Source organism: Miniopterus schreibersii (assembly GCF_964146895.1).
Source record: "Miniopterus schreibersii genome assembly, chromosome: 9".
Classification (NCBI taxonomy): Eukaryota; Metazoa; Chordata; class Mammalia; order Chiroptera; family Miniopteridae; genus Miniopterus; species Miniopterus schreibersii.
In genome coordinates, this window is record NC_138118.1 from 13,738,095 (window position 1) to 13,753,789 (window position 15,695).

Genomic DNA, 15,695 nt, shown 5'->3' on the forward strand with positions numbered 1-15,695 from the left:
TCTAAAGTGTTAGCCACTATGAAGTCAGGATTTTATTTAGTCATCCATCCATCCATCCATCCATCCATCCATCTAACACATATGTCTTAACCTACTATGAAACTGGAGCTAAGCTAAGGGTACAAAGATGCATAAAACATGGTCCTATCCTTGAGCTTATGGTCCCTGGAATCCAGTGGGTCACCAGTCTTAATTTATAACCCATGTATACCATGGGGACATTTGTGGAAAGCAGATTTGGTGTCCTCCTGATTGGGGCAGAGGGGACCCTGGAGGGTGTGGCCTTAAGACTTCAATATCTGTTCACAGGGTTGCCCAAGTAGGCACCACATATATTCCTATGCAACAGATCCTATTTCCTTCTCTTGTAAGAGTGAAGTTGCTCTCTAATAAACATTATAATGGTGACCACAGCTCACTCTTGGGCATTTGTGGCTCAGTGGGAGGAAGGGGTGTGACATGGTCTTGCAGGCAATGCTGGGCTCCTGATTATAGGCGAGGTGAATCCCTTCCTGGCTCCTCTGGCTGCTGCTCTAATCTTGTTGTTAATGGGGCCCAGGGGAGAGCTCAGCCAGGGCAAGAGCAGACACTGTCCTCTCCCATTTCCCAGGGTGCTCAGGAATCCACACCAGCCCTCACCTGTCGAAGGCTTTCTCCAATTAGCCTCCCCTTCCAGGGCCCACATGGCCCTGGCCTCTGCTTCCTATACCTCGGCCTCCTCGGGTCGGTGGGCCCTGTGGGACCCTCTGCCTTCTCCTCCCGGAGCTATAATTTCTCTGGGGCTGCAGCTCAGAGCTGGCGGGTTGTGTCCATGGAGAGTCGTTGTATGCTGGTCAGGAGGCACGCAAATGGCCACTTCAGCCCCCATCCTACCCCTGTTCTTGGCAGGATTTCCATGGAAAAAATTAATGTGAAACATCACCTTGCATCGGTGAAATGCTTTCCTGTTTATCAGGTGCTATCACACCTGTTATCTCACCTAAACCTCATGACGGTCCTGTCTTGCAATTTTACAGGCAAGGAAAATGAGAATCAGAGAACAGGAGAGGCCTGTGCCAAGCCGTTTAGTTGAGAAGCACTGAGGTGCTATATGACTGGAGACCTGCGTGTTTTCCACTACATCAGTGTTAAAAATCCCTCCCCTTCGCTCAGCTTTGAGGAAACAGAGTAAGGCCACCTCATGCCACAGCTGTGGGACCTCAGCATCCATGCGGATCTGGGCTGCTCCTGGTCAAAGGCCTCGATCACCCCTTCACCACCTGGCATGGGGGAGCCCAGAGAGAAAGGCATCACTGTCCCTGGAATGCAATCACCATGTTAAGACCCCTGGGTACAGTCTTTTGAACCTGGTGAGACACCAGGAGGTAGGCAGTTGGGAGGGGATGACTGTTAGCTACAGGTGGGGAGACTGAGACCTGGCTCCTGACGGGCATTGAAGTGAGCTGTTATGAGCTGAAGACAGCAGAGCCCTGGCTGCCAGGCTGCCAAGCTGAGATGTCTTCACTTCCTTCCGATGAAAATATCCCTCACCCAGATCCTTGCTGTGCAGGGTGCCACAGCAGCAGGGACTCACAGGTCCCTGACTTTCTGCCTCTGAACAACCAGTGATTCAATGATGCAGCTGCTCAAATGCATACTGTCTCCTTGTAGGTGGTTGTTTATTTATTTGCTTGTGTTCTGCCCAGCCAAGGGGAAGAATGGCTTTCAGTAACTGACCACTCAGAAATGCAATTCTGGGGCTGAGCTGCCTAAGCCTGGCAGGTCCCTTCACTTACATCCAGCAGGGAGAGGCCATTGCCTTCCCTCCACCCAGGTTTTTCTTCCTCTTTCTGGTCCATCCCTTTCACTCTCCACTTCCTCCTTCCTTCCCCATGTCCTCATTTTAGGGATGAACCATAAAGATCAAACTAGACCTTGAAAACTCCCTCCTAACTGTGATTCCTATAGTTGTTATTTTTTTGGAGGGGGAAGAGGTTGGGTTTGGACTGGGGCTGTTGGACCAGACCATACAGGAGAGACCAGGGGTGATCAGACATCTGCCTGGCACACAGCCTGCCCAGGCCTGCCCAGGCTCCCCCCTCCCTGGTCCCACTGTCCCCCATCATGGTAAGAAGAAGGGGAGAGGGCAGAGAGAGGACTGAGATGCTTAGTACGGTGTCTTCCCCAAGATGGACAATGCCTGTCCCTCTTCTCCTGGGAGGGAGCCAAGGGGCCCCGAAGCCCTGAACAGCCCCAAGTTGGCCACGTTCACACAGCTAGCTGCCTGGCAAGCGCCTGCCTGCCGGTTCTCCAGCTGCCTTTCTCTTTGGCTGGACTGAAGCCTTTAAAAAAGTGACACCTTGTATTTTATTTTACTCCTTCTGAAAAGTCCAGAAACATTTACAGGCATGAGCTCTATAGGTTTTATGGAAGCCTATCAAAAAGCAGGGGTTGTTTCCTTTATCTTTATAGGGTGGAAAATAAAAGTACAGAATATGGAATAACTCTTCTAAGACCACACAGTTCTTCCAAAAAAGAGGGGAAAATCCAGCGTAGGTTCCTAGAGCCCAGGAGAGGTCTATGCCAAACCAAAGCTGCCTTGGTGGGGAGCACTGGGGCCTCCTTGCCAGCCATAGTCAAGGCCCTTGCAACTCTCCAGGAGGTCTGAACCCAGCTGGGACCCTCTGCTTACATGTGGATCTGGAGGCTTGGAATAAAACGGAGAATTCAGATAAAACACTGTGAAGGGAGCCGGCCCGAAGCCTTTTCCTATTGGGTCCCTGACTCCTTAATTGCCCTGGAGTCAGGAGCAACAGTTGGGTCAGTGTGTGCCATGGGATATCCAGGGAAATTTCTCTTTAAGGAATAACCATAGGTATTCTGGTCTAAAAGAGTTAAGGCAATAAAACGTCTGGCAAAGTCTTAGATAATATTAAACATAATTCTTCTTAAAAAGAATCCATCCCATTTCCTGTAACTAATCATTGTGAATATCTTACACGGTGTTAGAATGTACTGTTTCCCAAATTGTTTGCCTGAGGAACCCTTTAGTGGTAGAGCATCTTGGGGCGCTTCGGTTCCACAGAAGACACCTTGGGAAATGCTGGAGTAGAGATGGCAAGGCCAGGGTGCCCTGCTTAGCTGTGCTCTGAAAGAAACAGGGAGCCTGAGATTGGGCAACGTGAGGCTCAACAGTGGCTTGCTGAGTCCACTCACAAACCTTCCATTCCTCCCAGTTCCCTTTTCCTGAACCGATTGTCCTCTTCTCTGTTATGGTCTTGCCATTGAGTATTGATGTTTCTAGTTCTCAATTCTACACTTGCGAGGCCTCATCTGTGAAGGGCTCTTTAACAGCAAGTGTTTAGATGTGAGGACCAAATCCCTCTGATGCCTGAGCCCAGCCACCTGGAGCCCCTGTTCATGGCTGCTGGCGCGTGCTTTTTGCTGCGATGGTGGAAGACAGTCTAAGCAGCCAAGGTGGTGCCTGGAGTGACTGCAGGAGACGCAGAGAGACCTGGGAGCACCGTGAAAAAGAGACTCTAGGAGTGTGTGTGTGTGTGTGTGTGTGTGTGTGTGTGTGTGTGTGTTTTGCCATGGTCCTGCAACCTACTTAGATGATTGTTGACAGCTCATCTAGTTTCTCTGGACCTGACTGTTTCACGTAAAAAAAGGGGGATTTATACCATATCTAAGAATTCTTCTAGCTCTACAGTTCCCTGACTCAGCACCTCTGCCAATTGCCCTGATGCTCCCCCCTAATTTTCCTCCTCTTTAATTTTCAGCTCTTAACTATTGACGATAACTTCTGTGGCCTGGATATGAATGCACCCCTGGGCGTGTCCGAGATGGTACGTGGCATTCCTGTCTTCACGGAGGACAGGGACCGCATGACTTCTGTCATTGCCTACGTCTACAAGAACCACTCTCTGGCCTTCGTGGGCACCAAAAGTGGCAAGCTGAAAAAGGTAGGAACGAGGCGCAGTCATTCGGTTATTGTCTGTCCCCACTGGGGTAGATACTATTTCATGCTTTTTTGCTACGTTGGGCCTGGTGGGCAAGCGATACACTTTGGAGTTAAGGAGAAACATTGCTATTGAGGTTGAGTGACAGTCTCATCTCTTCTCTGCCTTTGTGCTACGGTTGATGTGGGAATCACACTGGGGGAGTATGGATTCACCTCTTCCCACCCCAGCCTCACTAGACCATCCTGAATGGTGTGCTCCCTTTAACTTGGGTTTGTGCCTCAGTCAGGAGCATTATGAGGCATGGGTGGTTGGGAAGGTGGACAGAGGCAAGGGATGTGCCTGCTCCTCTTGCTCCAGCCCTTCTGGCTTATACATCCATCTGGTATCCATTCAGGGAAATGGAGGAAAGTGCAGGACCTACTGGAGTTGCTACTGGGGCTAAGAGGCAAATTGTGGGACCAGGAAACCTTGGATGTTGTGTACATAGCAACTGCCTAAGGTGGAGAGAATGGTGTGACCTGGGACATGAGCTTTCCTCCCCATTCTTTAGAGGCTCTCTGGCTTCAGGGGCACTGGGTGACATTGGCCCATCAGCAGTGTTGGGGGCACCTGTCCATCGAGGGCTATTCTCTCACCCAGCTTTGCTCAGGCTTCTCATCTCAGTGAGCTGGAGCTGGCTCCAGAGGGTGCCCTCCTTGCTTGGATTAAAAGGCTTTCTAAGACTGTAGGCAGTAGGTCCTGTTTTGTGTTGGCTGATAATTGCACTTCAGTCTCGTCACAGGGAAATATTGGTGACTCCATGTGGAGCTGCTGCTTGTCTTCTTTTGATTTCCATGGGAATTCTCTGGACAGTGTGTGATTCAGATTCATAAAGCCAGCACTACCTGATCTTAGGGAGCCTTGATCCCTACCTTCTTGTTGCTGTATTGTCGAGCATTAGCTCAAGATGGTCCAGGGGGAATGTTCTCTGCACATCTAGGAGACTGAGCCCACTCTCCCATCCTACTGTGAACAGCCAGTTTCAGCAGTTGTTTCCTTCTTTAAATCTCTGCAGAACAGGCAGTGGGCCTGGAGTGTGAGAGTGGGGAGGTGAGAGGTGGGGGGCAGAGTGTGCATGAGTTGGGGGATGTGTGAGGAGTAGTTATATGGGTCATATCTGGGATGGGAAATGGTGGTGAAATGCCATGCACTTTACAAGGTACTGCAGGCAAAGCACCATGCACCTAGAATCACTTCTAAAGAGGTAACACAGAACAGTGCCAAGTTAACAGGTAACTTAACCATAGTCTGTGTAGCATTAAGAATTATATTTTGTAGTTCCCTGCCTTTCCGGGAAGAGTATATTAAATACAATGAGTGTTTTCTTGCTGCATTGGCCTTTCTGTTGTTGATTACTCATGAATTGAGCTGAATTTCATGGAACCCAGAGAAGATGCTGGAAGGTGTAGGTGTGTTGTGCGGGCACAACTCCTGCGTCCATGCAGCCTTCTGGGTTTTCCTCTCTAATGTGCGCTGTCACTCTAATCCGCTGGCTGTCAGGAATCCTGGTCAACTTCAGTGCCTGTCCTCCGCTTCCACCTGCGGCTTCCAGCTTTCAGTGAGCTAGGAAGGCGGGCACCAAAACTGGCCAAAATTTGTCTAATAAGCCTCCAAGTAAACCAAGGAGGCACACAAGCTTCAGACTGGGGACACAGAGGACATCCCCTTTGGTTGCGCAGATGACTTCATTCTGCACCATGACTCAATGAGTTCGGTTTGCTGGAAAAGTGAATTCTAAATGCCAGAGGCTTTCCCATATGCAAGTCAAATGATGAATTCCTACATTTGGCCTGCTTTGCTTGGCTCCACGGGTGAATAAGTGGTATTGAGAATAAATAAGCAAGGCAATGCGGGGCGCTTTAGCTTGCTTCTCTAGTGAGCCCAGTCTTAGTGCAACAGAGAGGTAACTTATGCCAAGGCGTTCAAAGATTCCCACACCCCAAATTTCCTACCAGGTGCCAGAGAATCATTTACCTGCTGGAAAGACCAACCAGACCCTGTAGAAGGATTTTTATTTATTTTTATTTTTTTGCTATTGTCTGAGTTGCTTGGAATATGGTGTCAGTGAAATAAACATTGAGAGTTCAGTGCACATAACAGAACAGGCAGTTATTTTCTCTTGGGGGAAAAAAAGACATGATTCCTGGCTATGGCTGCATCACAAACCCAACATAGTCAACTTGCACATGTGCGCTGTTGGTCAGAGGGAGGTCTAAGGCCGATGGGCGCTGGCTCTCTCTCACCTGTGGAACCTGTCCCCCAGTGGGGACTTCAGTATGGAGCACATCTCCATGACTGTGGCTGAGGACACCCTCCGGAGACTGGGTGAGCCAAGTGCCTAGAGACCACCCTCACGGGGCAGGCTGTGGGCGAGCCTGGCCTTGGCATGTCCCCAGAGGTCAGCCAGGCCAGCAATGACAGGCGACACCTGACCAGCAGGATTTGTAAACTGTGGCTTGGCATTTCCCACTTTTTATTTAGGGAGAGGTTTATATAGGAGAGGTTCTGTTTCAGCCACCTGGGCTATTACTTTAATTTTCAGAGCAGTGGTGGGACTGGCGAAGCTTAAACATTTGAGCAATAAGAGCAGAGGGTCGTGTAGGGAGAATGAGCCTGCGGCCCCCCTGGGGAAAGCCGGGCCATCAGGGCAACCCAACTTTCTGCTCCAGGAGCTCAGAGTGGCATCCTTTTTAACTGTTTTGCCAGAGCCCAGCCACTGCTGCTGCAGACTCAGCCAGAGCCTGCCCAGGGGCCAGTCTGGGCTGGGAAAGGAAGGCTGGCCGGCCGAGTCTGTTGTTTGAAATAATAAAAAGCAAAACTGGCCAGTTTATTTATTTTTCCTAAACAATAGAATTTCTCACCACCCTTGCTCACTATGCACCACTCCCCTTTCCTCATAATAACTCTGTCTTGCTTTTCCCAGAGGTTATCGGGGCCACATTCACCTCTTGGGCAGAGGCCCAGCCATGCAAAGCTCTGGGACTGCGGGAGGATTTTGCAGGAAGTTTGGTGAGCTACTGAAAGCAGAGGGTGAGGGTAAAGGAAATCATACTGCAGCTGCGATTACTGCGTTGGCTTCTCCGAGCCCTGTAATAATCTCCGGTGTGGACAAGGGCCTTGCAGAGTTCTTTGCAATATGACAAGGGACTCGAGTGGGGAGGGTTGACGGAAAGGCCCTTGGGGTTTGCTGAGAGGAAAGGAGCTTGCTGTGGGTCTCCGGGGTCCAGGAGCTAGACCGTAGCTATCCATGGGCTGCCCTCAAAATGACTGACTTTTTGTTTTATTTGAAAGATGTGGGTCCCCATCATCTGCGACCTTGCCTCTGATGACCATAATTTCACTCCTTTAGTGCACACATCACATGAGGCAGGGGGAAAAGGAGGTGAGGAGAGTGCCAATTTGGATGTCTTTCATGTTTTCTGATGTGTGTGTGTGTGTGTGTGTGTGTTATGGCTGGTGCTGGCAGCCTTTCCCATGGTGTGTGTTAAAGGCATGTGCTGCAAAGAAATATGGCATATAAATGTGACAGTCATTGGGAAGTGCTTGGGAACTTAGAAATAACCGACAGACTGTTAAAATTCCAATGACAGGTAAAAATCTTAAGGCAAACACCGTCCAGATGTGCTTTAGGGTGTCTGTATAAATCTGAAAACCTTTGACCCAAGCTAGGGTAACGAGGTCAGTGTGGCCTCTGAAGGACAAGATCTTGGCTTAAGTGTTTTGGCCGGAACCCACCCCTTCCTCTTTCCCTGCTTTTCGCTTTCCTACCACTAAGTGATCATACTTTATGGCTGTTGTTCAGCAGTGAATTACTGCCTGACATTAGTGGGAGAGATTAATGTTCATGGTGAACCAAAGCATCATAAACTTCCACTCGAGGTGTGATTGCTCCTTTCATTTTGTGATTGCATCTTTCCTGGGTGTTTTGCAAGGTAGCTGTTCACAGCCAAGGGGCTGAGCACTCTGTGGATGTTGGTTAAGCGCAAGTCTGGCAGGCCCTGCTATTGGCTTCTGGTAGGGTATGTATGGTGAGAGAGAGTGTGTGTATGCACACACACGCATGCACACAAACCACAGCATACTAGCCTCTCTTGGTAGAAACTGGGTATGTGCCAGCATGGAGAGTCCATAGGAGTGGATAACCCCAAAGTCATTTTTATTGGGAGTTGTCATGCAGATTAGTTTAATCTTCCTAATTTATTTTTCCTTGAGCCTGTTTTGAAATTGATTTGCTTGTGTCCCATAGGCCCTAAGCACAGGTCTAGAAAGGCAGACAGAACTGGAGTGGGGCAGAGGGAGACCTGCCTGGGGCCTTGCCATTCTGAACATACATTCTGAATCTTTTCTGAATCTTCACCTGTAAATTTCAATCAATTTTAACTAAAAAGAATTTCATGCCATGGAAAGCACTCCATATGGCTGGAGGCATCGCACGACCAAATGGAGATACAGTGTTGGACTCCAGCTTGCCTGGAGCCCTGGGATTAGAGCAGAGGTCGGGTGTGTTTGGTGCAGCGTTTGGTCAGTTAGCTCTGCTGTGTTATGAGTTCCTCCAACAGGAGCTGCCAGACGGTTTGCGTGTGATTCGACGCCCAAAAAGAAAGTAAAAGAAAAACGGGCAAATCAGTGCTGGATGATTTCCGTTATGGGAAAAGACTGTCATAGCACTTTTGTCTGGTCGTTTTTGTCATGTCATTTCAGCATTTCCCACCCCTGGTCTTGCAAGTCTTAAGCCTGTTTAGACCACAGACTGTGGATGAAGTGAGGGGGAGGTTGAGGTTGAGGTGCTTCGGACAGAAGAGCCCCAGGGATGTTCCCGGGGTGCCGTCCTTCTTCCTCTGCCCTCACATCTAAGCAGGAACAAGAGATGGCTGTTTTGTCATTAGTCCTGCAAGCCTGGGATCCTAGGACTGGCCTTCAGAGCATCTTTGCCTCATGTCAACTCGTCCACTTTCATGGTCCTGCTCCCACCTCCTTCGGTCTCCTCTGCTGGGTTCAAGGCTTTTTGTCCACATTGACCTGGTGGGTAGATTTGGAGAACAGCTAAGTTGGTGAGTGTCCTCTTTGGCATATCTTACATTCTTGGATAATATTAAGCCCTCATTCAACCATCCTCTTTATGCCAGTGTATCCCAATTAGCACTACTTTCTCACTTTTTTCTATTTTTTACTACTATGCTGTTGAGCCCACCCATGGTCCCTGAATGTCTCTGGGGATAAGTATCACAAGTGGTCACTCAGAGCTGACCTGGGCCGGCATGGGAGTTGTCCCTCTCAAAGCTGCTGGAAGTCAGTCACTGGGGCACAGGCTCACTCTCCTCCTGGTGTCCTCTTGAAACACACTTTGAGATCCCCAGGAAACACTACTTCAGTCTATTTTCTAAATGACCATTGCACATGGTTTAAGGAGATAGTTTTAAATGAACTTAGCCAGTTCAACATTTACTGATACATGTGTGCCACTTTCCTGAATCATATGTGTGTATCTAGACACATACATACATACACACTTTCGTATAGAGTGATCCTGATCATAAATTAAAATACAAAGACATTAAAATTGAAGACAGTGCTTCAGGAATACCCCAAATCATAGGACACACTCAGTCAGCTGATGCTGAAATGCCAGACACGCTGGAGGAATTTATCCAGTGACACATGCAATTGAAGTAAAATATTGTGCTTTACAAGAACATATCATTAAAATGAAAACTAGCAGCATATCAGGAGCCTGGTCATGTAACCAAGACAACAAAGATGGGAAAGATGAAGATATGATGTACCAGAAGAGAAGGGAGGAGGCAGGGGCAGGAAGAAGTGGCCCCCAGCTGTGAGGGGTGTCCCGACTGCTGCCTCGTGTCTGATGGGATCTGGGTCGGAGGAGGGTCGGATCCTTGCCAGTCCTGGTGGAGGCTCTCAGCGAGGACAGGACCAGGGAGGTCTTCACCACCTGAAGTCACTGCGGCCTCCTCCTCAGCCACTTTGATGGGAAGGCAGTGGCAGCTGGACCAACTCAGAGCCCACCAGTTGACACTCTGATTGGGGGCCCACTTGTGCTCAAGTGACTCCCTGTGAAGGCAGCCGTGCCGCTTGCCTCTTGTAGGCATCGTGGTTTTTCTAGCAGCTTTGGCTTCTCATAGCGACATTCACAGTGACTTCTAAAACACCTCTCTCACCTCGCCCACATTCACGCCATACTTCTATTGCAGCCCAGGAGACACAGGTATGTTAGTTATGGATACTGTGTAAGAAATTAACCCAGACATAGAGGCTGAGAACAACATGTATTATCTTACGTTCTCTGTGGGTCAGGAATCCCAGCAGGCCTTAGCTGGGCCCTCGGGCTCTGGGTTACTCACAGGCTACAGTCAAGGTGTCAGCTGGGACTGCCATCATCCATGGGCTCAAGGCTGGGGTGAGGGAGAATCCACCTCCAATGTCATACACGTGGCTGTTGGCGAGCCTCAGGTCCTCACAGGAGACATTAGTCCCTTGTCACATGGGTCTCCCCATGATGGCTACTCAGAACACGGCAGCTGAGAGAGAGAGGCAATAAGAGAGGGCTGCAAGAGGAAAGCCACAGCCTTTGTGAAACCTAATTTCAGGAGTTACACCTGTCACTTTTGCTGTATCTATTTGTTAGGACTCAGCAAGTGGTCCAGCCCACACCCGGAGGGAAGGGCTTCCACAGGGTGTGCACACCAGGAGGCAGGGGTCTTGAGGTCATTTTAGAGGCCACCTACCACACTGGGCTTGGCTTATGGGCCATCAAAGGCACCTGAGCCAATACTTTGAAACTTCAAGTTAGCTTTAGTGGTGTGGGAAAGGCACAGCCCTTCTCAGGGGCAAAGGTGGCCCAGCACTGAGTCCCATCTCCCAGGTCCCTGAGGTTTGACCGTGCAGGTATATCAGAGAATCCAGAGGATAGACAGGAGGGGTGCAGTGGCCTGCCACTCCCACGGGGCCAGCAGGTGAGGGCCCCTTCTAGGAATTGGAGCAGGCAGGAAAGAGAAGATGGGAAGGAAACCATATGCTTTTACCTGGTAGGGAGCAGGCACCATTCTAGGTGTTTCCTGTGCATTCTGTACATTGACTATCTCATGTAATCGTCAACATTTCCTTTCAAGGTAAATATTACCACCTCCAATGTACACACGAGGAAAGGGGCTGAATAACTCACCAGAGGTCACACGATTTGATCTAAGGTCTGCCCTTTGGCTCAGTTATATAATAATTTCATGGTCTCTACCTGAGGCCTTGCTTTTGGGCTGTGGGTAAATCTTAGTCCCACAACTGCAAGAGGAAGCAGCCACCTGGCCCCCTTTACCTGTGGCTCCTCATGTAAATGGCCCAGCCACACAGAGGACACAGGTCTTCAGCCATGGCCTTGCATATTTTGAGTTTTCCAGGACCCTGGCTAAATTTAAACACCAGGGAAGAGGCTCCCACCTGAGAAACAATGGGATTCCCACCTACATGGCAGTTCTCGCATCACCAGCCTCCCTCCACGGGAGGGGTGGGAGGTTTTCTGGGAAACAGACAAGCTGTGCTTTTCTCCTTACACTGACCTGCCTCCTGGGACATACTCGGGGCGCTTCTTTGTCTTTTGGGTTCTCGCTAGGATACTCTCTCCCAATAGCCTGTGGGACTGTGTGTACTGGTTCCTGACTATTTTTCCTGTTGCAGGTCATCCTGGGTGCCTGTCTTGACTCATTTGGAAAATGGCTGCTGCTACTTAGTCATATCCCATAACTGCTTTGCAAGCCCTCTGGACCTGTGGACCTGATTAAACCATCTTATGAGCCCTGGTCTTTTTCACCTCTATCCCTACCAATCTACCTAATGTGTTTTTAAGCACCTATCCTCTTAACCTGAGCTTCTTGGCCACTCTCTCAGTGTTGTACCTACTTTCCCCATGTTTACCCTCTCAGCTTTTATCTTTTACTTCCTGGCATTATGCAGCATTGTATTTTAATTTGTGATAATCCAATCATAAACATCTTGACCAATTTGCTCAGGATGATTTTAAGTCCTGAAGCAGCTCTGGCTCTGCAATTTCTTTATAGATTTGGTGACTTTCGGGGGCAGTGTGATTGTGCAGATTGGTTTGAAAAACATTGATTTTTAACCCTCAAACTCCTTTTGCAGACTGCCAGTTTTTAGGTCCACATGTCTTAAACTCACATCACATTGATGACACAGGAGGAGTCATTGAGCACCCATAACTGAGCTAAATGATATGAGTTTTTATGGCTGAGCTAGCGGCAGCGATTTTGAGGGCCTTGGCAATCATAAAAAGCTCATAAGGACTTGCCCTGTTGGACATATATACTAGAAGGGGCCCTCTGATCTTTTCCAAGCTCTTCACCTTAAATTTTCAGGTAGATTGGACATGTACATACACGTGCATGACTGTGTGCCCCCTCCCACACATACACACACACTCTCACATCACACACATGCATTGCACCTCATCCCGGTGCACACCTGTGTGCACCCATGCATGCACACTTAGGGGCCAGGCCCTTCTCTTTGCACTCGAGCCTGGGGCTGGTGCCCCTTGTGCTCTGCTCTCTTGGACTGAGCCCTGCTTCCCCCTTGTTCTCTCTGGGAAATTAGCAGCACACCATCTAATCAGTTTACCTCTGACTCACCCGCTTTGGCTTCAAGATGATGACAGAGTAGAGCTATTTAGCTGTCAAATGCTCTGACTATTGCCCAGATGGACAGCGCCTCAAACATCAGAGCGGTTTCTTCCTCCTCCGTGTGGGGGTAATGAGTCTCCCAGTTGCTTTTTTAAGTGCTTCTTGCATCTGTCTGTAATTTCACTGCCTCTTGCCTGCTGACCTTGCTTCCCAGCAGCCAGCCTAAGTGTGATTCCCATAATTAGCTTAGTGATAATTCAATCTCTCTGCTTTACATTTGTCTTTGAGGGACTTGAGTCTGGGGACAGGGAAAAGGAGACCTTTGCGCCTTGCTTGGCCTTTGTTTTTGTCTGGACTCTCAGTGGTCGGGGCAGGAGCAGAAGGGTGTAGAGGGGTTGGGTGAGGGGATAGAGGGAGAGAGAGGCCCATGGTGTCATGGGTAGACTCTGGATAGGAAGCTGAAACAAGCTCTTTCTTTATTCCCTTAAAGAGGGTTCTCTTTCTTTGTCCCCATTTCTCCCCAAAAGTAGGAAGGCACGTGAATGTGGGTGTACATAGGACTTTAAGATGCTTAGGTGAGGAGCAGCTTGAAATGGAAAAATAAGGCACTTCCTCAGTGGTCATGGCAACCATTCTCTTAAGCCAGAGGAAGGTGACAAGAAGCAAAGGGAGCCAGTGAATGCAACCCTGCTGCCTCCTTCCTCCATATTTAGGCATCCCTGCAGTTCAGAACCAAGTGTCTGCCCAGGCCTTTGTCTTGGGTTGTCTGGGCCTCTAAACTGTTAAGAACCAGACCTGCACGTTACACGAAAGTTAGTTGGAACTGACAGCCAGGAAATCTCGACTTTGTTGCTGGCTGCACCTCTGACTTTGGACAAATTGTTTATCCACACATATTTCACCTTTGCAGCAATGAGCACATGAGTGCACGCTCACTTCCTCTCGCTCATGAACGAGCTGAGGATAACAGGGCTTCACATCTGTCGAGCGCTCCTTGTTTTATTAGGAGGAAACAAACCCATAAAAATTAAGAAGATGGTGAGGATCATGTGCCTTTCTGTGCTCAGTAAACATCCAAGAAGAGTCTTCAAACTCCATGAATGTAAACAGCCATGTGAACCCAGCCAGGGAGCGTGGAAGGTCTCCAGAGGTGAGGGTCTCCAGGGCAGACCTTGGATGCTCCAATTAGACACACTAACCAGCCCTTGCGGGGTTTAACTGTGTGTATGTGTGCGTGCATACACGCCCAAAATCTCACTGGAAGAACTTCAGGTGGCCCAGCGAGGTGTGGTTCAGCTGGGCCACCCCTGGCTGCTCACTGAGTTCCCACTACATGTGAGGTGCTGGGGAAAATAAGCTGGGTGAGGGGAGGGGGCACAAGCTGGACACAACCAGCTTAGAAAAGCTTGGGCTCTCTCCTGCCACCTCCCGCAGCCTGGAAACAAAGTCTTTGATTTATGAGCTAACATTTAATTAAAAGAACAGCAGAAAAAAATCTCATTTTGCCTCTATAGGATAAATGGTTCACAATCTGAACTCATTTTGTTTCTTTTCCAAATGCCTCAGTGCTGCAGGAGTGTGTGCTCTGGGTCCCGCCCTCTAAGGACTCTTCTCCCATGGCCAACCCAGCCCCTGTCCTCTGGGTCCTGCCATGTAGCCCTGACACCTGCTTCTTGGTGTTGATTCTTGCCCTATATTGCAATTTCTCTTTGTAGCTTTTTCTAACATCTTTACTTAGAGAGAGCCTCTCAGTTCTGTCCTGAGTTGCTTGTAGAACCTTTCTTTCTTCAACACAATGGTGCCATCTTTGGTGGTCACCCTCAGTTCTCACAATTCTTACATTTTGATTTAATTCTCTGACTGCTCCTCATTCCATCCATTGGCACTTCCCAGGGTGGACTTGACCAGACTCTCAGCCTTGCTCTCTAGGAGCTGATCTTCTCTGATGTGACTGAATCTGACAGGGAACTGACCCCCGTGTGCTTAGATGTAAACTTGGCCTTTCTTATGTGACAACATTTGTTCACCATCACTCTCTGTCACCTTTACCAGTGTGATATGGACCTTTCTTTTCTGTGGGTCCTATCTTACAGAAGTATTGATGTTTATTTGATATTTAGAGATGCATTTCCTTGGGGAGAGGTATTTAGTCCATTCTTCTTAGTATTTTCACACCTCCCTCCATTATGAGGTTTTTGGGGCCCTGTCCATTGGCTACAGATGTAGGAGCCAGGGGTCCTCATCCCAGCCAAGGACCCGCTTGCCACTGCCCTCCTGTGACTTTTCAGCAGCACTGGAGGAGCCACGGGGACCTATTTGCTACAAAGCATGAAGAAAAATCTGACCATGAAATACACTGAAAAAACCCCAGGGGACCTGAACAGCAAAAGCCTCCAGCTAAATAAGCCAGAAAACTAGCTACAGGGCCACAGAGAGGTGGCTTAAGTCAGTGGCTGGAATTTTAGTTTGCACTTGGTGACAACTTCTCAACTGTGTCTGCCAATGACTCACTTCAAGGGACAAGTGACAATCACCCCAGCTCCCTTTGAAGGGCTTCGGTCTTATTTGCAGTAAACAACAGAGAGAGTGAGCTGCTCCCTCTCCCACCTCCTCCCAGCTACTCCATTTATAAATACTCTGTCATGTAATGTCCTGGCATGAGCAGGAAGGGAGGTTCCGATGAGAATGTTGGTTACTGCTTGCCACTCATTTCCAACTAAGCATGTTGGAATCTGCAGACTTGCCTTAATATACCAGCAGACTTGCCTTAATATACCAGCTCACTGTGCCTGGGGTCTCTGGGACCCAGAGGAGAGCAGGGTGACAATGCCCTGGCCTCACCAGCCTGGCCATCACCTGCACCTGGTGAGCTGAGGGAAGGACCAGGACCCCTGTGCCTCCACCTACATTATAAGACCAGCAGTGACGTCCACTTTCCACCTTGTCAAAATGATGTTGCCCAGAGCGCTCTGAGGCCCTGGGGCTGTTCTGCAAGATGAGATCATCGGTACTAAATTTGTCTTTGCTGACAGCCCACAACTGGGCTCCAGGGCCCCTGGCAGGCTTG

The 15,695-nt window shown here is 49.1% G+C and overlaps 1 protein-coding gene across 1 annotated transcript in view; it reads left to right on the top strand.

Moving 5' to 3' along the window:
* The window catches only part of PLXNA4 (plexin A4), a 404,508-nt gene that overhangs the window by 77,966 nt on the left and 310,847 nt on the right, over positions 1-15,695 (top strand). Inside the window, exon 3 of the mRNA XM_081147021.1 lies at positions 3,762-3,944. Within this exon, the coding sequence (XP_081003147.1) occupies positions 3,762-3,944 (183 nt within the window). The remainder of the gene's footprint in view (positions 1-3,761; positions 3,945-15,695) is intronic.